General features: G+C 35.4%; 1 protein-coding gene across 9 annotated transcripts in view; it reads right to left on the bottom strand.

Annotated features, from left to right (window-relative positions):
* CCSER2 (coiled-coil serine rich protein 2) overlaps positions 1-25,841 on the bottom strand; it is a 170,539-nt gene that overhangs the window by 62,208 nt on the left and 82,490 nt on the right. For 6 of the 9 annotated variants that reach the window (XM_034662799.1, XM_019795458.2, XM_011219940.3 and 3 more), the window contains 2 exons: positions 24,750-24,912; positions 12,262-12,457 (listed from right to left, as the gene is read on the bottom strand). In XM_034662799.1, the coding sequence (XP_034518690.1) occupies positions 12,262-12,457; positions 24,750-24,912 (359 nt within the window). Of the gene's footprint in view, positions 1-942; positions 1,252-12,261; positions 12,458-24,749; positions 24,913-25,609; positions 25,818-25,841 lie in introns of those variants that run through there. The other 3 variants (XM_011219941.3, XM_019795459.2, XR_004626187.1) reach the window with 3 other exon arrangements.

The following is a 25,841-nucleotide window of genomic DNA, read 5'->3' as shown; positions in this document are numbered from 1 at the left end:
TAATGTCACATACATGCACAGGCACTGCATATCTGAGGAAAAACAGTGGATTCTTAATACTTTTAGTACTGAAGTCACCGATTATTCACATAGAAAAAAATGAAAGTGGATCTCTATCTCACACTTACACACACTGAAATCAATTCCAAGGTATTTGTAATTTAATTGTGAAGGTCAAAACTTTTAATTTTTTAGAAAAGAAAGGGAGATAATGTCTATAACCTCAGGGCAAGGAGAGATTTCTTAAAGACTTCTGAAAGGAAAAAAAACACACAAAAAAAGGTCTGATAAATTCAACTACATTAGACTTGAGAATATTTGTTCATGAAAAGATACCACAGAATGAAAAAGGAGGCTACAGAAGGGAAGAAAAAAATCTTTATAAAAAAAACAAAACAAAAAAACCCCAAAAATACTTATATCTAGAACATACAAAAAACTCTTAACACACACACACACACAAAATACATGACCAGGCAACAAACATTCCATAAACATACAAAGACACTCATCTTTATTAGTAGTCAAGAAAATGCAGAGTTAAAACCACAATTAAGTATCACTATATTCCCATCACATGTCAAAAATTAAGAAGTTAGATAATAGCAAGTATTGCACAGATGTAGGACAATGGAAAACAGCATAAGCTACATAAGGGGAGTGAAACAGATTGAACAATTTTGGAAAACAGTATGGTATTTCTACAGTACAATGTTTCTATGTCCCATGATTCAGAAATTCCACTCCTAGTTAATCCAGAAGAATTTTCACACCTATGTAGCAGGAAAAGGTTCATCCTATTTGTCATAGCAGAAAAAAAATGGCAAACTGGAAAGAAACAAAGTGTACACCAAAAGTAAAATGGGCAAAGAAATTATTGTTCATAAAATACAGAAATGAAAATTTATGAAACAGAATATAAATATGAATGAACCTTAAATGGTGAATAAAAGAAGCAAATCACAGAGAAACACTTACAGTATTATTTCATCTATATAAACTTCTAAAAAAGTCAAAACTAGTATCCATAGGACTACAAATTTAGACAGTTAAAAATTAACAGAAAAACAAGGGAAATGCTGGATTCTGGAAGAGAAGTCACTGCAATCAGGAAGCAGTACAAAGGAGTTTCTTGATGCCTCACATTTCTTAGCCCGAGTGTTGAGTACAAACGGTTTCACATTATTCTTTTAATTGTACCCTTTTGTTGTATATGTGTTTTCCATGTATATTTCATAAACGTTTTTCCCCCTAGAATGATGAAAGAAGTCCGGAGATAAAGAACCATGAGTTCCCTGGCTTTTCCGTGGTTCTCTGCTACCAAGAGGCATTATTTCAGCAGCTCCTTTAACTCTTAGTACACTCACCCAGGATGCTGCTGCTTCAAATATTCCATCCGTTACACACACACACACACACTCCCTCACTCACACAGAGAGCAAGAACCAAGGTAGGGGGCAGACAGGAGCAATAGAACAGGGAAAAATTATTGGTTTTATTTTCAACATTGGAGGTGAGAGGAAATAATGAAATAAAACATTTGTATATTACACTTGACCGCTCATAAACACTATTATACACTTCTTTATTTTCATCCCCTAAACAGGTAGATAGGGTATGAATCATCACGACCAAATACTTTACAATCCCAAAGAAAATGTCAGAAAGAGGTATCATCATGCTCTTCTCATTATTCCATCTAAGAGTTTTCATTTCCTACCCCAGGGTCAAAACAGATGCTGACAATGATAATATGATAAAAGCAACTGGGAAAATAATGAAAAGAAATGGGAGGAAAGCAAATGGATGGGCATAACTACTTTGGAAAACTGTTTTTGCACTATATACTAAAGCTGAGTATCTACATACTTTATGACTCAGCTACCCCACTCATATAGACCCAACAAAAATGTATATATATGTTCACCAAAAGACACATACTAGAATATTATAGCAGCATTATTCATAGTAATCCCAAACTGGAAAACTGCTAAATGCTTATCAACTGTAGAACAAATAAAGCAATGTGAATGAATACAGAAAATGGATGACTTACAAACAAAATATTCAGCAAAAGAAGCCAGATACAAAAAGAGTATATACAATTTCACTTATATAAAGTTCAAACACAGGCAAATGAATCTATGTTTTCAAAAACTGGTAGTCACCATTAGAAATGAGGGGTAGTGATGCTTCTGTTTGGGGTTTCTGGTAAAGCTCTGTTTCTTCCTGGGTGCTGTCCACATGTGTATTTTCAGTTTGTGAAAACGGAGACAGACATTTATTAACTATACCCTTCCCTACATGCAAGCGTTTGAAACAGTATACAGAATTTAAGTAAGGAGACAAGACACCACTGAAAAAAAATTTTGGGGGGGTATGTCCCCATGTTCCAGGTCAGGATCAAAATTCTTATTTAAATATCTCCAAATTAGGCAACAGGAACTAAACTAGAAAATTTCAAAAGCCCTGAGTTTAAAATGCATTCTGCATTAGAATGCAACTGTGTGACCCTGAGAAAAACAATTAAATCTGGGAATCTCAATTCTCTGCCATTAAAATAAGATGACTGCAATCCTCTCTGTCCCACAGTGTCTTTGTGATAAAGAAAATAGGGTACATGAAAGTGCTGTTTAAACTGTGAAATAACCTTGAACTACATACAACAAAAACAAAAAAATAGATCAAAGCCCAAATAAAATAGTTTACAATTTTAAATTTTATCTGTGTGCAATGAGAACTGTTCAAGTGAATGCTTAAATATAGAGGCTTATTTAATAAAGATTCCATAGCTGTGGGTTTGGCTGAGGGGATGCAAGGTGATGGTGAGGAGCTGGGGGCTGCCTTCGCATTCTCCTCTCCCTGTTCCCCTCAGTGAATCTCCTAAGAATGCCACTGTGTGCAACAGGCCTTAGAGTCATGAAGATTGAGGGGAGGAAAATCCTGGTTTTATCACTAATTAGCTACTTTTTTTTTTTTAATAAGATTTACTTATTTTAGAAAGCCCACGAGGGTGGGGTGCAGGAGTGGGAAGGAGAGAAGCAGACTCCTCACTGAGCTTGGAGCCCTATGCAGCTCAATTTCATGACCCTGAGATCATGACCTGAGCTGAAATCAAGAGCCCGATGCTTAACCAACTGAGCCACTCGGTGCCCCACTAATTAGCTTTTTGAGCCTCAACTTCTTCAGCTGTGAGATGAAGCAACTATCATCGACTTTTCAAGGACCAGAGATAATGTACATTATTAAAAAAACCAGAAAAATGCCCAGTATGCAATATAGACAACTATATAAAAGTTTTACATACACAACTCTGTAGGACATATGCATGAAAGAAAGCACAATTTTAACTATTTTCAAAGCAATTAAATTTAACAAATTTAGGCTAAAACTTGGATGTCTGCAACAGCCTCTTAAATATTATGATTTAAGTCATTCCCTCTGCTATTCATTTTCCACAAATCCCTTCAAATAATATTTTTAAAATTTTAATTTGGCCATTCACTCATCTGGCTTAATAGTGTCTAAAGAGTAAAGCTCAAGCTCCTTTTGTGGCACACAGGACCTTTACAATCCGCCCTAAACCTTGTATCACTACTGCCTCTTCTCTAGCATCCTATGTTTTAACCATATCCTGTTACGAACTGATCTTTGAATAGGACATGTACTTTTTTCAGTAACTTTTCCAAAATAGTAAACACATATCATAGAAAATTAGAAATTAGAAAATGTAGATTTAAAAATAAAAGACATCAGGGGCGCCTGGGTGGCACGGCGGTTACGCGTCTGCCTTCGGCTTGGGGCGTGATCCCGGCGTTCTGGGATCGAGCCCCACATCAGGCTCCTCCGCTATGAGCCTGCTTCTTCCTCTACCACTCCCCCTGCTTGTGCTCCCTCTCTCGCTGGCTGTCTCTATCTCTGTCAAATAAAAAAAAAAATCTTTAAAAAAAAAATAAATAAAATAAAATAAAATAAAATAAAATAAAAGACATCACATTCTCACCATCCGGGTACCATCACTATTAACACCTTAGTGCATTTCCTTCTGGAGATACACCTATATAGATATATGACTATAATGCACATACTGTTTTATAACCTATCTTTAGTCAACGATCTTTATCTTTCCATTTCAGTAAATTTCTACCTCATGTAAAACATAGGCCATATTCAAATTTCCCCCAGTTGGCCAAAAACGTCTTCTATAGTTGATCTGTCAACCAATAACCAATTTAGAATCTCACATTACATCTAGTTGTCCGTTAAATTTCTTTTAATGTAGCACTTTCACCTCCCCACATCAACTTTTTAGGACACTAACAAGTGAAAGGGATATTACTGTTTTTCCTACAGAGTTTTCAACTGTATCAATTTGTCTGGTTCCTTCCTTTTTCTTCTATCACCTGTTTATCCTATAAAAAGAAAGTTGTAAGCAATGGCTTGAGGAATTAAAACTAAATGGTTTCGCTAGACTATATTATGCACAATTATGTGTATCACATAGGCAGACACATACTATCTGGATAACTCAACTCACTAATAATGGGAAAACCATCTCTGGATTAGGGTGATAACTGTTTGATTTCTCCAGTGAACAAGTATGTTTTTCTCTTGCAACCATAAATAATTTATATGGTGTTACTCTGGCACAATAAGAACTGACTAGGAACCCATTGCCCATTCACCTAACAGTTATAGCAACAATAATCTTGGCATAAAGCAGAAATTTCTTTAGGGTTTGAAAAATAATGTTTCTCTAATTTTATCACACCTTTTACATTTATTTGCTGGCATTCTTCAGCAAAATTCAATCCTTTTTCATTAAGGATTTAGTTACTGAAATTTAGATGCCACTTTAATTACTGAAATATAGATCCTGCTATAAATGCAATATAATTGCTTAATTCTTCTTATTAATAAACATTTTTAAAGTAAGAAGTTGTATTAAAAGTTACCTCAAAGTGTATCAAGTGAGCACTGCTTTTTCTGGCCTTCTCTTTATTGATTATCTTACATACTCGTGGGTTTTCCCACAGTCATTATGACGAATACAGCTCATGCTCTCAAGAACCTGGAACTATGTTCATGCTGATTCCACAGATCTCCTCCAAATTCTTCACCTGATAAACTCAATTTACAGTTTCACATCTTCTCCATAATGCCACAGAATGAATTTCTTCATCTCCAATCCCAGAGCAAATTTTCTATTTCGTATACTACATAAGGACACCTTTAGTGTAATATTTGGTTGCATATCTTTTTCATTTCCTGGACTTCTCTTTCACAAGTAAGGCTAGTATCTTTCACCAGTGTTATTTACAGTTTGATTTGCAGATCACTTCTGGCATGAAGTATTTTCTGCCTGTGACACAATAAAAAGCTTGTACCAGACTATAAATCAACTAGTTACTAAACAAGTTTAATTTTGGCTCAGTTTTTTTCTTTGATAGCAAGAATTTCTGGAAGAAGGATGAAATGTGTTTACTTTGATTTTGGCAAGAGCTACCTTAACTCTCCATGGCCTAATACCAAACACTTGTACAAGCTACTTTGAATAGCACTGTCCAGTCATCAATTCACCCTTAACTGCCAGGAACACAAAAGGAATATAAACCATTGTAGAGAAAGAAGGCAGTGTGCAGGAGTAAGGACCATGGATGTGTCAAAATATACCTTCTAAGTTAAAGGATAAGTCACTGCATCATCTGGATCCTCCTATAACCAAAAAAGATGTACAATACCTAGTAGGCATCTTTGGATTTTAGAGGCAACATTGGGTGTGTTATTCTGGCCCACTTACCACGTGACCTAAATAGCTGCTAGTTTTCAGTAGGGCCCAGAAGGTTCTGCAACAGGTCCAGGCTGCTGTGCAAGCTGCTCTGCTGTGTGGGTCATATGACCCAGCAGGTCCCATGGTTTGGAAGTGTCAATGACAGGGATATTGTTCGGAGACTAGAATGGACCTTTGTAGGTGGATCTCAGTGCAGGCCCTTACAATTTTGGAGCAAAACCCTGCCATCCTTTGCAGATAACTACTGTCCTTTTGAAATACAGCTTTTGGCCTGCTACTGTGTCTTAGTAGTGATTGAATGCTTAATCTTGGGCCACCAAATTACCATGCTACCCGAGCTGCCCATCATGAATGGGGTATTATCTGACACACAAAGTCATAAAGTTGCAGGTGCATAGAAACATTCCATCATCAAATGAAAGTGGTATAAATGTGACTGGGCCTAAATAGGCCCTAAGGATGTAAATAAGTTACATGAAGAAGTGGCTCAAATGCCCATGGTCCCCACTCCTGCTACACTGCCTTCTCTCTCCCAAACTACACTATGGCCTCATGGGGGGTTCCCTAGAATCAGTTGACAGAGAAAGAGAAGACTCAGGTCTGGTTTACAGATGGTTCCATACGATATGCAGACAGCATCTGAAAGCGGACAGCTGTAGCACTACAGCTCCTTTCTGGTACAGCCTAGAAGGATAGCAGGGAAGGGAAATCCTTCCAGGGGACAGAACTTCAAGCACTGCATGTGGTTGATCACTTTACTTAGAAGGAAAAATGTCCAGACATGCAATTATATACCAATACATGGGCCAATGGTCAGGGATTTAGAAGAAACATGATTGGAAATCTGGGGAAGAGGTATGTGGATAGACCTCTGTAAATGGGCAAACACTATGAAGGTATTTGTATCTCAGGGGATAGTCTGATCCACATTCCTGGATACCAGTAAGCCTCTTTCCCCAGTGACCTCTGTCATCCTCCAAAGGGCTTATCAACAAAATAGCAATGATAGCAGAGATGGAGGTTACGCATAGACTCAGCAACACGGCCACCTTGGCTTTGGTCATTGCTTTGTGCCTAACTCGCCAGCAGCAGAGATCAACACCGAGCCCCTTATATGACACCACTCCTTGGATGATCAGCCAGCTACCTGGTGGCAGGTTGATTATACTAGACCACCATGGAAAGAACAATGTTTTGTCTTTACTGGAATAGACAATTACTCTGGATATGGATTTGCCTCTCTATTCACAATATTTCTATCAAAACAACCTCCATGAACTTACAGAATGCCTCCCCAATGTGGGTAAGCCTCATCCAACCCACTGAAGGCCTGAATAGAAGAAAAGATGGAGTAAGGGAAAATTCTCTCTCTTTCTGTCTGTCTTCTAGCAGGAATATTGGTCTTCTGCTGCCTTTGAACTCAGACTCATTCTGGAACTTAACTGTTGGCTCTCCTGGTTCCCAGCCTTCAGACTCAGACTAGAATTATACCACCAGCTCTCCTAGGTTTCTAGCTTACCAACTGCTAATCCTGGGATCTCTCAACCTCCATAACCACATGAGCCAATTCCCTATAATAAATCTCTTCCCCCCCACTCGGTTCTTTCTCTTTGGAGAACCCAGACTAATTCCAAAGGCAATTCCTCCAAACTGGTAACAGACACTAAAGGGAAATCTAGAAAATGCAAAGGTGGTTTCTCATTTGTCCTTATCAAGTACGGCCTCTTGATCAAGTCCTCAAGATCAAAAAAATAAAGACAGCAATGAGAGGCCACTGGATTAAGAAATAACCAGCAACTAACCAGGTAAGGCAATTATAAAACTGTCTGATTAAAATCAATCTAACATACATTTACTGAATAGTAGGTAATAGAAATTTTACATATTTATATTTTTTCAGGAGCTCTACAAAATTCTGTTGTTTCTACTAAGAATCAGGCTACAGAAATCATTTTTACGATACTTATATTTTCATTAATCATTTCTCTTTAGTTTCCTTTTATGAATTTAATCTTTTTTTAAAATTTTATTCATTTATTTGAGAGAGAGAGAGAGCGCACAAACGGGGGGAGGGGCAGAAGGAGAGGGAGAAGCAGACTCCTCACTTTGCAAGGAGCCCAACACGAGGCTCAATCTCAGGACCCTGGAATCATGACCTCAGCCGAGGGCAGATTCTTAACCAACTAGGCCAACCAGGCGCCCAATTCAATTCAATCTTGTAAGGTGAAATAGCCTAACTAAACTGCTGAAAATAATTAAAGAAAAGATTTCTGTCTAAATTTAAGGAACACTGCCTTGAGGTGAACCTTTGGAAGAGAGAACAGCAAAGTAAGAGAACATAAGAGATAATGCAACTACCTCTTTCTTTGTGGACATTCTTCTTTCTGAGCTAGCACTCAATCAAATCTTGCAGGGCTTCATATTTTACTGAAACCAGGGTGACTTCTCCCTATCATAATCAATCTCTCATGAGTAGGCCCAAGCAGATACTGGTTACCAGTGCTTCTTTAAGTTCTTATGTTTGCAAATGAGTGCAAAACCCCTCCTCTCTAATAGCAAATCCAGCAAACAAGAATGTGCAAAGAATAATCAAATTTTGAGCTGTGACAAAATGAAATTTCAAAAGAAGGCATTCACACAGCTAAAGTAATTTAAAAAATATTTTTACTATATTTTTTAAAAGAGGAGAACTTTTTTTTTAAAGAGAGAGTGGGGGAGGATGTGGGAGGGGGTAGAGACTCTCAAGCAGGCTCCACACCCAGTGCAGAGCTCGAGGCAGGGATGGATCTTACCACCCTGAGATCATGACTTCAGCCAAAATCAAGAGTGGATGCTTAACAGACTGAGCTACCCAGGTGTCTCAACAGAAGAGGATTTTTGACTAGAGATACTTTTATCTTTTCTTTTAAACCTATAATGAAATGATGGAGAAGAGTTTTTAAAAACATATAAACCATAATGATAAAGAGAATTACAAAGGGGACAGAAACTTTAATAAGTGATTTAGCAGGACTAGAAAAAGACATAACTGAAGTATGTATAGATGGGGAACATGGAACAAAAGAGAACCAATTTGCTCTGCACAACCCCAATGAGGGTCAAAATGCTAGATACAGGAAAAAAATAAGAATATGACCTATCGGGGTTAAAAATGATGGGAATTGGGGCGCCTGGGTGGCACAGCAGTTAAGCGTCTGCCTTCAGCTCAGGGCGTGATCCCGGCATTATGGGATCGAGCCCCACGTCAGGCTCTTCCGCTATGAGCCTGCTTCTTCCTCTCCCACTCCCCTTGCTTGTGTTCCCTCTCTCACTGGCTGTCTCTATCTCTGTTGAATAAATAAATAAAAATCTTTAATAAAAAAAAATGATGGGAATTAACTGGAAGTCTGCATAAGGCAAGAACAGACTTCCAGTCTTCCATTTCTATTCCAAGCAAAAAAATCAGAGGTTGCTTCTCTGGAGAAAACAGAACAACCTAAGAAGGAAAAATCCTTCACTCAACAGATATTGAGGGTCCTCCAATATCCATCTAGTACTATAAAATCAAGCCAACCAGTTGACCAGCCCAGCCCACATACAAAGAATCCTGAATCAACTTTTTAATTCTTCACTCTTAAATATTAATGAACAACAAATAATCATTAGATATTTGAAGAAAGATTCCAAAAGAAAGAAACCAAAATAAGCACAAAGAACAAAATGACTGTTTGGAAAAAGAGAGATAATACAAGGAACTTGAGAAATCTTAACAAAACCTAATAGGAACACTCTACTTAATATAGTCACTGATAAAACAAAAATTGAAAGATATGAATAAGGAATGGCATATAATAAAGAGTTCCTGGACACTGAGGATACAATTGCCAATATAAGTAATTCAACAGAAATGGAGAGCTGAAATATGATGTTGAGGAAATATCCAGAAAAGACAATCAAATCCAAAGGAAAATATGAAAGAAAAAGATAAAAAATTGAGAATCAATTCAGAAGTTCTGGTTTGTAATTACCAAGAATTCTGGAAAGATACAGAAAAAATGAGGTAAAAAAAATCATAGAAATAAGAAAATTTCACACAATATAAATCTAAAAGGAATCTACTAAATTAAACATACATTAAATGGGAAACATACAAACAACTACAACAAAACTCAAATCCCAGGACATCTCTGTGAAACTACACAATGCCAGAAATAAAAGATTAAAGTGCCAGGAAAAGAAAGAAAAAAGATTACAAATCTCTCAGATAAATAAAAACAGGCTATATAAAATGCAGAATGGATCAGAATGTAGACTCTTCTCAGTGGTTAACCTGAATCCTAGAAGAGCAATGCATTCAGGCCTCTAAGGGAAAACTCATTTCTTCCATCCCTGCCAAATCATTACTATTAAATATTAGAGTAGATAAAAGAAATTTTCAGTAATGCAGTAACTAAAAAAAATTTACCATCCATTTACCCTCTCTCAGAAAGTAAAGATACACTCTAGCAAAACGAAGAAATAAACTAAAAAGAAGAAGAAGAAGAAGAAGAAGAAATACAAGAAATAGTGGACCCAAGCCCAGAATATGACAAAAGGCCCTTCATGATAGCTCTAGAGAAATCTTCAGACGGTAATCTGTTCAGACTAAAAAGGTTGACTAAGATGGAGAGGACAGAAACACTGCATTTTCATTAAGTCTCTGAATACTATGTGAATTTTTTACAACTATGTCTATGTATCACACCGAACTTCTTTAAATTTAGTAATATTAAACAGGGAAAAAATATAGGTAGTTATATGAAATCTTAGACTCATTCAGCTTTTAACTTCTACTAGCATTCTGGGAAGTTTCAAAGATGCCCTAAAAAGATTCTACAATTTTTCTTCTCATAATTTTGTTTTCATTGCACAAACAAAAAGTAAAGTTAACTCGATCAGTGTTTACTGTAACATTTCAGAGGTCATAATGACAGAAAAGAGCCATTAAGAGAGTCACAGTTTTTCTTAAAGTGTCTAAAAAAAGTTTTCTATTTTTATGGTGCTTATCATTGGTTACCAATTCACGTATTCTCTCCTGAATTATACTACTTCTCCCATGATTAGACGTGGTCTGCTTTGATTAGCTAGTATTTATCATGCTTCACGTTTTAGAGCAATAAACCCAGACACAGAAGAGGGTATGTGGTATATGGATAGTATAAGGACTGATTCAAAGTATATATCAAACATATTTTAGTTATTCCCCACCACTTCTACCTTCTCTTTCCTTTGACTCTGAAGCTTCTGATGAGAAAATCTCCCCAGACTAGTGAGCAGAGAAATACTATAAACCGGAGTCTATCTCCTAGTTACAGTTAAAATTTTAAGCTCTATGTCTGGAAATTTCAGTCATGAAATCTCTTTCTCTCTCTAGAGAAGTCCCAGGATCTCAGATCTGAAAAAGATCTACTTCTTGCTCCCAGCCATAGCACAGAAAAGTTTATTTTCAAAAAGTAATCCAACATCCAAAATAATGGAGAAGAGAAGTCCGAAGAATCCATAATCAAGTACTTACGTAACAATTTTCATGACTTTAACAGGATATCTACGCTAATCGTCATTACTAACACAGGAGCCGTATTTCATTTCAACTAGCCTTTACTGAGCGTGTATCAAGAGACTGGTTTTGATGGACACCAGGAATTCTAAGAATTGGTCCCTAAGAAGCTACAACATACAACACTAAGGAAGGTAATCCAGAAAATAAGTTCAGCAGAGAAGCTAGATTGTTCGTTCTCAACCATAATTTTAAGGAAAATGTGGCTAGTCTACAAAAAATAAACATAGCTTTAAAACTAACCAAAAGATACCCATGATTTAAAATTAGTATTTTATTCCTCAGTTTTCTGCTATTCATCTGACCTTGTCTGAAAGCTTGAACAAAAAAAAAGTACTACTGAGTGAGAAGCCAGGTCCTAACATCCGCTCACCCTGTGTCTTTGGACTTTGGACAAGTCACATCACTGCTATGAGTCTAGATTCCCCCCCGCCCCGCGCGCAAAAAAGTGGAAGGACTAAGGAAGACTAAATTTGAAGATTTCAAACAAAAGTTAAATTATATGGCTATGATTATGTAAGTAAAAACTGCTGTTTATTTCCTACAGCCACTGATAACTAAATGCCTGAATACTAATCTTCAGGTGTTAGATCTCTAAATTTACAACTAGTATTCCTAATTCTGTCAATAACCTTATAATGCAATAAGGAAATAGGAGAAAAATTGGTTTACCAAATATCACACAGCTCATAAATGTTGGGGACTGTACTGAAAGCATCACATAAAATCCCACGTTTTTTCCTCCGACAAAAGTTTGTTATGTATTATTTACAAGCATTTTTTCTACAGAAATTTGAATAGACATCAGAAACCCAATTAACTTAAAAAAAAAAAGTAAAAACAATCCATTTTGCAATTCAAAATATCAGAGCTAAAAATGTTTATATATACTCACCTGATGCAACAGACGTTTCAGTTTGAGTAACTGAGTTTTTACAGCAGTACAATCTTGGACCATGTGCCGGAGCGTCATCTCATCCAGTATCACTGTATTTTCAGGTACATCTACAAACATCTTCTGAGCCTGGAAAAAGGGGGTCCCTCCATAGCTTTCAAAATGACCCAAAGGAGATTCTCTATAGGGAGAGCCTCTGGAAGGGCAGGGGAAGAAGTTGGAGGGAAAAGACATACAACATAATTTCAGAAAGAAATAGGGTAATGAAATTATCGCAGTGATTATTACAAATCATTTACCATTATCACATAGCCTTTGACTTTTGTTTACCTCAGACACTGAATTTGTTTCCACCAAAATTTCCAATCAGTTCTAGTTCTCATTAATATAATTATCTTCTGCATTCTTCCCCCTTTTTGTGCATTTTCAACATTGGTGAATAAACCTTATTCCTTAGGAAATGAAAGAAAAACAAAAAACTCTAGGGAAAGGCCTTGCCTGAAAAAAATTATACTTATTTTCCTTGCCTGAACAGACTGTCTGCACTTTAGCTTTTGACTTTCATTGGCCTCTTGAACTTCACATCTTTTTTTAGCCCCATAACTATGCTACCTATGTTAATTCCCAGTTTGGTCACACACCCCTAGTTTCTGATCCTTTGTTAGTTCCGGCAAAGAGTTAAGACAGACGAACTGTTGCTTCTTATTTTTTTACATTATTGATAAATTTTCTTTTCCAACAAAGGTTAAACTTGGTTTTATAAAAGTCTTATACTCACCACATATTTCCTAATTTTAAGCTATATTTTTAAAAAAATCTACTCTAAGAAAGTTTAAACTTCCCTCTAGTTTCATACAATATACACGCTGAAAAAGCAGGAAAAAAAATAACTAGGGCTAATGTGTTTTACGGATGTGAAAAACACAATGTTTTAATCAGAAGTCACTTGCTACAGCCATTTTGAAATTACTGCATTCACATAATACATAATTCCAGTTGGTTCTTAAGACATGAACTTTTTATATATGTAAATATATATAAATATAAAAATAAAAAATATATAAGATATATAAAATAACACACTGAAAAAGTATTCTCTTCAATATAATGGCTATGTTAATATAGCAGGATTAAAGTTAAATTCATGATGCATTAAATTTGCAAAAGCCACAACACATTAATTTTTAACCAGACTGAAAAAGTAGAAACATGGTTTTCACCAAATTTTCTAGTTTTTAAACAACTAGTCCCAAATCTCAAAGCTCTTAAATATTCAATATAAGCTTGGTTTTCACAAGATTGTATTTCTCTGAAACTGTATTTTGTACATGATTTCAGGTCTGATTGTTTTAACCCAAGGAAAAAAAAATTTAAGAACTTTCAAATTGTTGATCTATAGCTGAGACCTATGTGTTTATATATAACTCTGCTTTATTTTTATTGGTTCAAATTAGAGTTGAATTATTAAATTCAAATACTGATCAATTAATATTATTTAACCATTCATTACTGAATAGATGGGCAATCTATACATGGAATGATAAAAAATATATAGTAATAATAAGTTAGCAAAGCAGTAAAACAAAAATATAGAATCATCTGGCATATGAAGAGTAGAGATAAGCAATATTTCCAAAGAAAAAAGTTGACATACTTTGGAAGATTTTCTTAGGCAGAAAAGAACCTGGGATGAACTATAAAGTATGAGGTTTGAATTTGACTGGAATGAAAAGTGAAGGCTTTCTGGAAAAAGAAAATGAAAAGCAATGGCACAAAGTACAAGGCATGTTTTTCAGGGACAGGGACACTTTCAAATATGGCTTATGAGGCCAAAGATAGCCTGAATCCAATTTATTCTTTAACTTCATCCCTTAACACATCTGCCTCCCGCAGACCAACTTCTTAATCCACAGTCAATTACCTGAGATTGCCTGAAGCACAGTACAATCTCCCTCATCTCCAAACCTATGTCAATCTCTCTGTATTCTGGCCAAGCTACCCACCCTGCCCTCCACTGCACACTTGATCTGAAGAATGATAACTCTTCATCTTAAATTAGTTGGCATTTCCTCAGGGAGAGCTTTCTTAATCCCCCAAAGGAGGGCTTCGTACTTCCACAGGTGTCCTTATAGAGCCCTCTAGTATGCCCCACCATATTACCTGACATAGTATATTGTGTTGATTTGCAATCTGTGCCAAATTATAAACTCCCTGAAGACACAGACTGTATATTCTTTTCCTCTGTATCAGAGACCAGTTAGCTTTTTGTTTATTTTTGTTGCTGCTGCTTTCACTGAATGATTAAGGATCATGGATTTTAACCAGTAGGTTGTTTCTTTTCAAGCTTCCATCGCTGAAATTCTAAAGTTCTTTAGTTCTACTTTAAAATTATAATCTGGAAGCAGTTACATTAAAGTCCCAGTTAATAATAAAATTAAACTTTACCTTCTATGTTACCAAGTGAATAAAACAAAGATTAGAGAGGGAAGAGACTGAAGGAGACTACTCTGCAATCTACAATATGAGAAATAGGTACAGAGTAAAGCTTGTTCCAGGCTGACTAAATATTAACCACGTGGAAGGAACTAATGAATTAAAAACATTCAAAGGAAGAGTCACAAGTCTTTATCACTAACAATAGTGAAAGATTTGGTATCTAGAAAATCACAACGGTATAAAAGAGCCACCTCTTGACTAGGATTACGGTTTAAGTCCTGACTGACAATAACCAGCTACTGAAAATATTTAATGTTTTTGGGCCATAATTTCTTTAACTCTCAATGTTCTCCAGTATGAAATAAACAAAGTTCAAACACCTTCGGTGGAAGTTCAAATACTTACCCCATGAGTTCCAAAATGGAACTTAACATCTCCTCATACTAAAATGCTACTTCCTCTAAAAGCCCTTCCTGATTCCCTCAACTAGATAAAATTAGCATTTTAGGATTCTTAATTTATTTAGTACAAATTAAAGAAATCTATATAGCTATCACCTCTAACTAGATTACAAGCCCTTTGCAAATAAGACCATATCTTATTCATTTTCATATTTACCTGCACACATTTCCTGAGTTCAAATCTCAGCTTTGTCACTTACTAGCTAGTAACAGGACAAGTTACTTTAACTATCCTTCACTTTTTTGATCTATAAAATGAAGATAATACAAGTACTTACCTCATTAGATTGGTGTAAGTCTCAAATGAGGTAATATATGTTAAAGTGCTTGGAATAGTGCCTGATATATTGTAAATGTTAAATAAAAACTAATTGCTATTGTATTATTGTTGTTACTATAATTTGCAACTTCTTTATATTGAAAAAATTTTCTAACATAAATGTCAAAAGCATGCTATAATGTCATATAACCTTCACCTATATTCTTCAATTGATACATTTTAACACAATATGTTTATACTTTGTATTTGGTGTGAAACGATCTGACAATACATTGGAAATAACATTACACCTTACTGAACTTCGCTGGAAAAAAATGAAAATAACGGGGAAGGTCAAAAGAAGACAAAGATGGAACAGAAAGCAAATATATAATGGGTTATTTTCAGAAAATAAAAGGACCCTATTAAAGATAGGAGAGGAAAGAAAATAGAACCGAAAGATAATGAAGATTTTGAGATTCCACATTCCGAGAGGATGATGCAGTTCACACATGGGAATCTGAACCTTAAAACAGAATGAGAGGTAAAATCACTTTCTAAGAGTACAAGCACAAACCCAGGGTTGAAAACATAAAGAAGGTAAAGAAAAAGAAACATGAAAAATAGAGAAATTACTGGACACAACACCTCATAACACTGGACAGTAAGCAGTGTGTTAGCATAGGCAGACTCTCTGCAGCTGACCACAGGCCAGGTAGGCTACTGAACATGAAGAAATGAACCAATACAGGTATGGATTAAGGCAAAAATGAGTTCAGTAGTTATAGAGGCATGAGAAAGAAATGTCCACCATCACCAATATTATTTAACATTGTTCTAAATATAGCCAATAAAATCATCCCCCCAAAATGGGATCAGAATAACTGTAAAAAGGAATCTCTAAGAGATAAGCTTTTGTTTTTAAACCATTTAAATTGAATCCATACAATAGCAGCACCTGATATTCAATCCACACACCTAATAATCACAACACTGCATAATCATTATTGCCGTTTTAAAGGAATCTCCCCAAATTACGTGGCTGTACCCATATACTTATATCCTTCACTTCTACCCAAGCTTCTTGATTACTACGATGTGTGATTCTGTGCTAATCTGAAGGTTTGTGATTCACACATTAGCAGTTGGAAATGTGTATGTGAGAGAAACAGGGAGAAAGAGAATTTTTCTTCTTCATTTATTTCCTAATCTGAGTCACACTTTGATTTCACAAAACCTTTAGTGTTTCTTTTTTCATCTTTAATAAAAACTATATATTAAAAGTTAAATATATGTATTTTTATATTCATGGTTATTATATTTTTTCAATATTAGATTCAATACAGTCTCAATCAAAATCCCACCAAATTATTTTGTGAATTTCAACAAAGTGATTCTAAAGTTTATATGAATAGGAAGAAGAGCCAGAATAAACAATAAAAAGAAAAAGAAAGTCAGAATACTGACCCTATCTGATTTCCAGACTTACTACATAAAGTGAGAGTAATTGAGACTGGTGCAGATGAAAAAATAGACAAATAGATCAGTGAAACAAAACAAAATATATCCACACATATAGTCAAACGATCTTTGATAAAAGAGCAAAGGCAATTCAAAGGAGACAGGTTAACAGAAATACCATATGATCTAGTAATTCCACTACTGGGTATCTGCCCAAGAAAACAAAAACACTAATTTGAAAAGACACATGCACCCTTATGTTTACTGCAGCATTATTTATAATAGCTGAGATACGGAAGCAACCCAAGTGTCCGCTGATAGATGAATGGATAAAGAAGATGTGGTGTGTGTATGTGTGTGTATGCACACAATGGAATATTACTCAGTTACTAAAAAAAAAAAGAAAAGATCTTGCCATTTGCAACAACATGAATGGACCTACAAGGTATTATGCTAGGTGAAATAGGTCAGACAAAGAGAGATAAATACCATGATTTCACTTATATGTGGAATCTAATAAATAAACAAACAAAGAAACAGACTCTTACATACAGAGAACAAACTGATGGTGGCCAATGGGAATCTAGTTAGGGGGATGAGTGAAATGAATAAAGGGTATTGATGGGTACGAACTTCCAGTTATAAAATAATAAGTCACAGAGATGAAAAGTACAGCACAGAGAATATAGTCAGTAATATAATAATGTTGTTTTGGTGACAGATGGTGACAATCTTTATGGTGAGCACTGAGTAATGTACAGAACTGCTGAATCAATATGTTGTACACCTGAAACTACTATAACACTGTATGTTAATTATACTTCAGTAAAAAAAAAAAATAAGAAAATATAGGAAAAGAAAAAAAACAAAAAACAAAAACAAAGGAGACTGGATAGTCTTTTCAACAAGTAATACTAGAAAAACTAGAATCCATAGAGAAAAAAAATGACCCTTCACACTGTTCACAAAAATTAACTCAACATGTATCAAAGACCTAAATGTAAAATGTAAAACAAAAGGTAACAAAGAAGAAAATCCAGGTGACACAGCATTGGGCAACAACTTTTTAGATATAACACAAAAAGTATAATCCACGAAAGAAAAAATTTATAAACCTGACTGCATAAAATTTAAAACACTTGCTCTTTGAAAAAAACACCATTAGGAGATTTGAAAAGGGAAGTCACAGACTGGGAGAAAATATTTGTAAAATATCTGATAAAGGTCTGGTATCTAAAATATACAAAGAACTCTTAAAATTCAACAAGAAAAAAAACAACTAAATTTAAAAATGAGCAAAAGTTCTAAACAGACATCTCACTAAAGAAGATGTACAAATGGCAAATAAGCATATGAAACAATGCTCAACATTATACATCCTTAGGGAACTACAAATTAAAACAGCAATGAGATATCACTACCCACCTATTAGAATGGTTAAAATTCAATACGCACCACCAAATGCTGGTGAGGATGTGTAACAATAGAAGCTCTCATTCACTGCTGGAGAAAATGTAAAATGTACAGCCAATTTGGCAGTTTCATACAAACTAAACATCTTACTACATGATCCAGCAACCGTTGCTTCTTGTTATTTACCAAAATGAGTTCAAAACTTACACATGTAAAGGTTTAGAGCAGCTTTATCCATAATTGCCAAATTTTGGAAGCAATCAAGATGTGTTTCAGGAGGTGAATTGATAAATAAACTATAGTACACCCACACAATAGACTATTATTTAGTGATAAAAAGAAAGGAGCTATCGAGCCATGAAAAGGCATGGAGGAAACTTAAACGCATATTGTTGAGGGAAAGAAGACAATCTGAAAAGACGACAACTATATGGCATTCTGGAAAAGGCAAAGCTATGAAGACAGTAAAAAGATCAGTGGTTACCATAGTATTGGTGGGGGCTGAGGGAGAAGGAAGGGATAATACAAGGAGGACATGGGAGTCTAAGAGCAGTGAAATTATTCTGTATGATAGGTAATGGTAGATACAGATCATTATGCATGTGTCAAAGGCTACAGAATGTATATACAAAGAGCGAACCCTAATGTAAACTATGGATTTTAGTTAATAACAGTGTATCAATATTGACTGATTGATTGTAACAACTAATCCAAGATGTTAATAGGAAAAATTGTATTAAAAAAGGTGAGGGAGTATATGAGAACTCTCTGTGCTTTCTGCTCAATATTGCTAAAACTACAACTGTTCTAAGAAATGAAGTCTATTAATTAAAAAAAAAAAAAAAAAGACAGAAGGAAGTATTTCCAGAAAGGCAGAATAAAGATCTCCAAAAAGTCCACCCCTCCATAAAAGCACTGAGAACACTGGTGAATTTGTCAAAATCAACTTAGTCAATACCATGGAAAACAACCAAACGTCTGCCACAACCAAGGAGAAGAAAGAAAGGAAGAAAGGAAGAAAGAAAAGAAAGAAAGAAAGAAAAAGAAAAATGGAAAAAGAAAAGAGAAAAAATGAAGAGACAAAAGAAAAGAAAAACCCACTTGAATCTTGGTGAAAACAAACTCTGTGGATTTTAATTTACTCTATTGCCACGCCTATCTCCCCAGCTCTGTGGTAGCTTTAAAAACAAGAGCCTTACAAGCATAATAGCAGTGAAATTCAGTAATCACTAGAGGGAGGAGTGAATCGTGAACTGGGTTTGGAATTCTTTGAAAAGCACCATTTCCAGAAAAGAGTTACTATTTGATCTAACTAGCACCTCCCTAGAAAAGGCCCATTCTCAGTTGTTGTTTTATTTGACCCAATTCTGAGGTTTCTCAGTGGGAACAGCCTTATCTCTAGCGCATTTGTTGAAAAAAAATCAGTGCAATTGTTTAAAATTTCAAGCTGCCTCAGACGGGCGATCAAAACAAGAGGTGATCAAAAAACTTAAAAAGAAAAACCTGAAGAAGGAGATGCCCACAGGAGGCTTTGAAATGCCCCAGCATATTCTTGGACACAGAGAAGGCCATACAGCTGTGTAGGTCTGTGTGCATACCAAGGAAATACCTGGGAAGGCCTTCACCTCTCACCCTTGGCTGACCTTGAGTCTCTGAGCAAGGAGGAAATGAAGGCTAAGGCAGAGCTGCAAACTGCTTACAAGGTTGCTGAAAGTATCCCTAAACACACGCATATATAAAGCCCCTTGGCAAAGGCTGGGATACTTACTAGTTCAAGGCATTTAAAAAAAATTGTTGTCTAGTCATTATCTCAACAAACTCCAAGATATATTAAGAGACACATAAAATAAACTATCAAAAGCTAAAGAAAAAGTGAGAATTCTGAACAAAGCAGGAAAAATATGACTCATTAGAAGACACACTCAGTAAGATTAACAGCTGATTGTTCATAAGAAAGCATGGGGGTCAAAATGTTAAAAGGAAGACTGTCAACCAAGAATTCTATATCTAGCAAAATTAATGAGTCTTAAAAATTAAAGAGAAATTAAAACATCACCATATTAAAAAAAAAAAACTGAGAGAATGTGTTGCTATCAGATGTTCCCTACAAGATAAACTGTAGTTGGAAACTTTAATACTTCCTCCTCATTAATGGATACAACTAGGAAAAAGGTTAGCAAGGAAACAGAAGACTTGAACTATACCAAAAACTGACAAAACTCGGTAGATATCTATCTAGAGAGATTAAATTAGTAATCAAAAAATTTTCCACAAAGAAAAGCCCAAGCCCAAATAATTGCACCGGTGAATTCTATAAGCTCTTCCAAAAACAGAAATGAAAGAAACACTTTCCTACTCAATCTATATGATCATAATACCAAAAGCACACAAAGACATCTCAAAAAAATAAAATTATAGACCAATATTTATTATGAATATATACACAAAAATCCTCAGCACAATACTAGCAAATTGAATTTAGCAATATATAAAAGGATTATATACCATGACCAATTATTATTTAGCCAAGAAATCCAAGGTTGATTCAACATATTTAAATCAGTCAATGTCATATACCACATTAAGAGAATGAATGCAAAAAAAAAAATTTATTATCTCAATAGTCACAGAAATAGCATTTGACAAACTCCAACACACTTTCATGATAAAAACACTCAACAAAATATGAACAGAAGGGAACTTCCTCAACTGATAAAGACTACCTATGAAAAAGCAGAGCTAACATCATACTTAACAGTAAAAGTCTACACGCGTTACCCTAATATGAGAAAGGCACAAATGTTTGCTCTCACCACTCCTGTTCAACACTGTATTGAAGGTTCTACACACAGGAATTACGCAGGAGAAAAAAATGAAAAGCACCCAGATGGGAAAGAAAAATGTAAAACTATATCCATTCTCTGATGACATGACCTTGTTCGTATACAGAAACTCCTAAGAAACTAATGAGTTAGGAGGTTAAATGAATCATATACCTGAGCACTGGAGGCATTCAGGATTGCAGCAAAGCTTAAAATGACAGGGAAAATGAGCCAAGGGTCAAGATTTTTGTGAGCAAGGGGTAGGGACCAATAAGGATGATTTGATACAGCCAAATGCCCTAAGTCTCAAAGGAAAGAGACTGAAAAATACTTTGATTAGAAGCAAATAAGAAGTGAAGACAAAGACCCCAACTCTAAACACTAAAGTACTGGAGTGATTGGAAAATAAGAATCCCTCATATAAAAATACTACCAGAGAATTAGTACATTTAGGAAACAGATTTCAGTTATAATCAGGAGAATGTAGGCAAAGAGTAAGTAAAAAATGTTGAGTTTGTTCGGATGTGAGAGAATTCCATATAGCATAATGGAAAGTACAGGGAAAGAAGGAGGTTGCGGGAGAAAGAGGAGTGAAAGGTTAGGCCAGATGAAAAGAGAGCATAGTATAATGATAAAAATAAAAGGAAACTGTTCAGTGGTTCTGAATTACCAGTCCCCTACATTATGGATAAGACAGATTCCTATAATTAAAAAAAAAAAGACAACGATGGGAATTAAAGAACAGAAAGGAAAGGGAACTTAACGCTCAAGAAGTCATAGAACAGGAAGAGATACTTTTACACATGTGATGTCAAAAAGGCCTTGGGATTAGCGCATCCAAACTTTTTAAAATCAAGGCATGGAGAGAAAAGAATAGTTTTCAGGTGTACTGGAGAGTAAGGCTTGTCTTGAATGGGGTTTCTCTCTGTACCACCCAACCTCATAACTAGCTCCAGGGGATCTAGATATACCAAACCCAGATGGCCACCTCAAAGGCCAAAGGGATCAATAAAATGGTTAACCTGTAACTATTCATGACAAACCAGTGTGCCCACTCGTTGGGAAGTCCTGCATTGAGTCAAATGAGCAACACCCAAGAAAAGGTGCATATCTCTTTCCTCCCAGAGAATCACCAGGGTGGATGATCCACAAATCACTAGTCCCTCAAAACACAACGTGTAAAAGAGATCTGTGGTCAAGTGTTTTGTGAAATGGCTACATATTCTATCTTTTACCACATTTTGCAAAATCATAGTACTATATCTATGTATTAAAGGCAATGCAAAGTCCACTTTTAAAAAAACTCATTTAACATTAATTTGTTCATCCCTGTACTTATTTGATCAGATAATCGCTCCTCTATACCTATGAACATCCAGGAATATGGTTTTTGGAAAATGTTCTTGAACTTTCTGAAAGATGACTAATCAGTCTCAGCTTGATCATTCTCAGGGACAGAGATTACTACCTCTATCCAGGTAATTCATTCCATTTGGAACAGTCTGATTTATAATCCCATTTTAAGCTGAAATTTGCCACTCTTTATCTTAAAATAGGAAGTTTTGCTGTTAGAGATCACATCTATTCATTCCTCCAAATGACCTAGCAATCCAACTAAAAACTTAGTTCTCTAAAAATGCCACAGTACTGATATATGGTTTTGCACATGTTATTTTTTCCCATCTGAATACTCATCCTTCTCCTATAGAAACCACTCCTCTGCAATCTCTAGTCACACTTACCAGTTCAATAGTAACTTCCTTTACACACCACTACCTTAGACAAAAACCAGATGCTGCATACTTCTGGAGTCCTATATAAATCACTTTAATTAAGGCACCCATCATCATTGTACTGCACTAATACTGCAATATACCTGCCTCTCCCACAGACTTAACATCCAAGAAGTATTACTACTCAACTTTGTATGGGATGGAAGAGGCACATGAATCTTCTACATAACCAATAACTGTAATGACTCCAACTGAGCTCATGCATTACATAATTGTTTTTAGCATCCTCAGAACAATGCTCTAAGAAGTCATTACCAAGCCACAGCTATCACCTCTCACACTATCTCCAAATACACCCCAGATTGAGAATTTAGCACAGGGTTCAACATATAGGTTCTCAATGAGTATTTGTTAAATGGATGAATAAATCTTACCAGAAGTATAAGCAATGGTTCACATTTTAGTTAGGCTTCTAAATTTTCACAAGTTGGCCTTAAATTTACCTCCATATAAACCAAATATCAATGATGAGGGAAGCATAATCTTTATTATTTGCAATTACGACTATCTTTACATCATATTCTTGCCTGACAATAACAACTCTCTGATGTCCCTTGTTTATCAAAAGCCCAGCTATAAAAAACAACAGCCAAAATAATGCCTAGAAAAATATATACTCCATGTATTCTTCTAGATCTTCTACGTTTTATCCTTTTGTCAAATTATACCAACAGAAGGATTCTTAGTTAAACCTCATTATTTTGTGACCCACTGCAGAACTGCCTTTTCTCACTAGTCTAGAGTTCTTTGTAGCTTGCACTGAAGAACACAGGTACAAAATGGACTTAAGGAATTTATCATTTCTACTTTAGGAAGCTGAGACCTGTTCCACTATAACACAAAGTATTCCCCTTCTAAGAATTCACGTAAAGCAGCTTCTTTCAAGTTTCTGTCTCATGAAAGCAAGTCAATTCAGGAGAAACACATTCTTTATCTTGTAGTATAGGATAAATCTTGTAATGGATTAAGGTCTGTTCTTTGTTTTTGCTGCAAGGATTCTTAGAACCAAATTTTTTTCTTATTTCAGGAACTATATGGGGTCATTTTCCTTCCATTGTTTCCTTATCCAATTTTATTATCTGTATGGTAACTGTGCCCCGAAATGACCTCAAATCCCTAGTGAAATGAGATGAGGAAGTGAAAAGGAAAAAAATTAATAATAACTACCACCGCTGGGTGCCTACTCTAAGCCATATACTGCTCAAGCACTTTTGTCTCTCATCCTTGAACACTGGAAGAAAGCTATTATTAACTGTGTTTTACAGATGATAAACTAAAGTAGAGAGGGTTTTAAAAAATTATTTAAGCTCACAAAGCTAATTTGTGTCAGGCCAGGGATTGATCCCAGGTTTGATCAACTACAGAGCCATATTATACATAAGATCTTATGAATTTAAAAACTATGCTATGCTTCAAAAAGGAAAAGAATTCTGGTATTGTACAGTATCTTCTGTTTCTAATAGTGCTTCAGAAACTTTTAATTTATCTATAAGCAAAGAAGATAGTCACTTGGCACTAATTTCATACATTATTTTAAAAATAATTAACTTTAACAAATTCAACATATAATCATTCCCAAATGAAAACTAGAAAATCATAACAAAACATGAAGTCCAAACAGCAGACATAAATAAAATACTTTTATTTATGATAAAGCTAATGAAAAAAGATTTGGGCCGAAAGGAAAGAATTAGACAAATTATTCCAATTAGTACCACATATAATTTGAAATATTTTTTGGTGCCTCTAAGAACCAAATTAAAAAATAGTTTTGAGGGGGTAGGGGAATATTATGATTCAAAATTAATCAAAAGATAGGAAATGTAATCTAAATTAGACTCACCTGCTCAAGTCACTTTTTCCATGGTGATGATAGTGGTCAGGATGGCTAAGGTGGTAATGCTCCTGTCCACTCCACCTCTGGGGTGGCCTTTTCCAAAATCCTTCCTGAGACTGCCGAACATTTCTGTCTGACCGGTCAAAGCGGTTCATATTGTCACACTCCACTAGACACATTCAAAAGCAAAACACTATTAACATGTACACACTCTATAAAAGTTAACTCTTAAGCTTCATAATTAAATGCTGCTGAGAATATAAAAACGATGTGCTAAAAATACCAGCCATTTATATTAGCTAATCACAAAATCAAAATTTCCAGAAGAAAAGTAACCAGTTCTTTTGGTGAAAACTGAACTTTATAGTATTCAAATTGAAGTAAATTATAAAACTTTCATATCACAGGCACTTAAGTAACAACGGTCCCAGTGTTTTAAAACAAGCAAATTATCCTTGTTATCAACATTATACATTTTAAACACCAGTAATCAGTTTTTAGTGGTTTTCATCATTATCACTAGCTGGTTCTGACTTCAGAATGAAAATGATTAACAAAAGTAGAAGATTTTAAGTCTAGTAGAGAACTTGTTCGCAAAAATAAATGCCACAATTAGCTTTCACCGATTTCAAGAAGCACAAATTAAGTTTTCATCACAAAAAAATCATATTTTTTAAATTAAGCTCACAGTTTAGAAAGTAAGAAGCTTCACTCTGTCTACGGTAGAGCTTGTTCAAAAAGTCTAAAATGCCACTGAAAACAAAGCCAGTACTTTGCAGCAACAAATAGTACACTCCCTGAAATCCAAATGCCACAAAACACAAGAAGAATCTCCTTGAAACACCCCAAGCTTCTCCTTCACTTACCCAAACACTTTTTCCTCACATATCTGAGCACTCACTAAGAGAGTTACTTTGTACAAGGGAGACATTGTGTCGCCGGCTGCCTACTCAGACATAGTTGCATACAAGGCACTGACAAACAGGCCTTCCTTCCTGCTCAACTCCCAGCCCTCCCTGTGGGAAGCAAGCCCAGTTTACCCTGTGACTCCATCTTCGCTCAGTGGTTACATAGCTACTGAGTTAGGACTGTTACTAA

Source organism: Ailuropoda melanoleuca, chromosome 6 (assembly GCF_002007445.2).
Source record: "Ailuropoda melanoleuca isolate Jingjing chromosome 6, ASM200744v2, whole genome shotgun sequence".
Taxonomy (NCBI): domain Eukaryota; kingdom Metazoa; phylum Chordata; class Mammalia; order Carnivora; family Ursidae; genus Ailuropoda; species Ailuropoda melanoleuca.
The sequence above is the reverse complement of the archived record's forward strand: the minus strand, read 5'-3'. Positions and strand labels throughout refer to the sequence as shown.